The sequence below is a fragment of the Sphaeroforma arctica genome, assembly GCF_001186125.1.
Source record: "Sphaeroforma arctica JP610 unplaced genomic scaffold supercont1.11766, whole genome shotgun sequence".
Taxonomy (NCBI): domain Eukaryota; class Ichthyosporea; order Ichthyophonida; genus Sphaeroforma; species Sphaeroforma arctica.
Genome location: NW_014028792.1, coordinates 281 through 795, shown reverse-complemented (window position 1 = coordinate 795; position 515 = coordinate 281). Strand labels below are relative to the sequence as shown.

The 515-nt window shown below is 46.6% G+C and overlaps 1 protein-coding gene across 1 annotated transcript; it reads right to left on the bottom strand.

Moving 5' to 3' along the window:
- Positions 1-102: 102 nt before the first annotated feature.
- SARC_17707 (hypothetical protein) lies at positions 103-270 on the bottom strand (the record flags this gene model as incomplete). Its single annotated transcript, XM_014288203.1, has 1 exon — positions 103-270. A coding segment is annotated over one exon (168 nt), but the record flags the coding sequence as incomplete, so codon positions are not given.
- Positions 271-515: the final 245 nt, after the last annotated feature.

Here is a 515-nt window from a genome sequence, read left to right as displayed (position 1 = left end):
TACATCGCACCCAGCACCCCACAACCAACTTCTAAATAAACACATTCACAACCGTCTATAACAACCACTCAACTACCAGACACACTCCAATTCCCTACCTACCTTCGCACTGCTCCTAGTCATATTGAGTATTCTCAGCCAACCGAAGTCGTCCTTCTCGTCGACATCCTGCAGCTGGGCAATCATAATAGGCTCGTCTGCGTACGTGTTGGAGAAGGGGAAGGTCTTTGGCGTCCTGTCCACGTATCTGCTTGCGCTCATGACGAGCATGGTGTTCTTGTCCACTGTCTGTTGGCCACTGCCCACTGTCACGGCCACATATCTGAGGAACAGTCGGAATTGTATGAAGATGGGAAGGGTGGGTGTTCGAAGTGGACAAGTAGTGAAGGTGATTGCAATTGAAGTGAACAGGTATTAAAAGGGGTTTCATTTGAAGTTGACAAGTATTGGAAGGGGTTGTATTAGAAGTGGACAAGATTAGAAGTGTTTGGTTATATACAATTGTCCAAAAACTG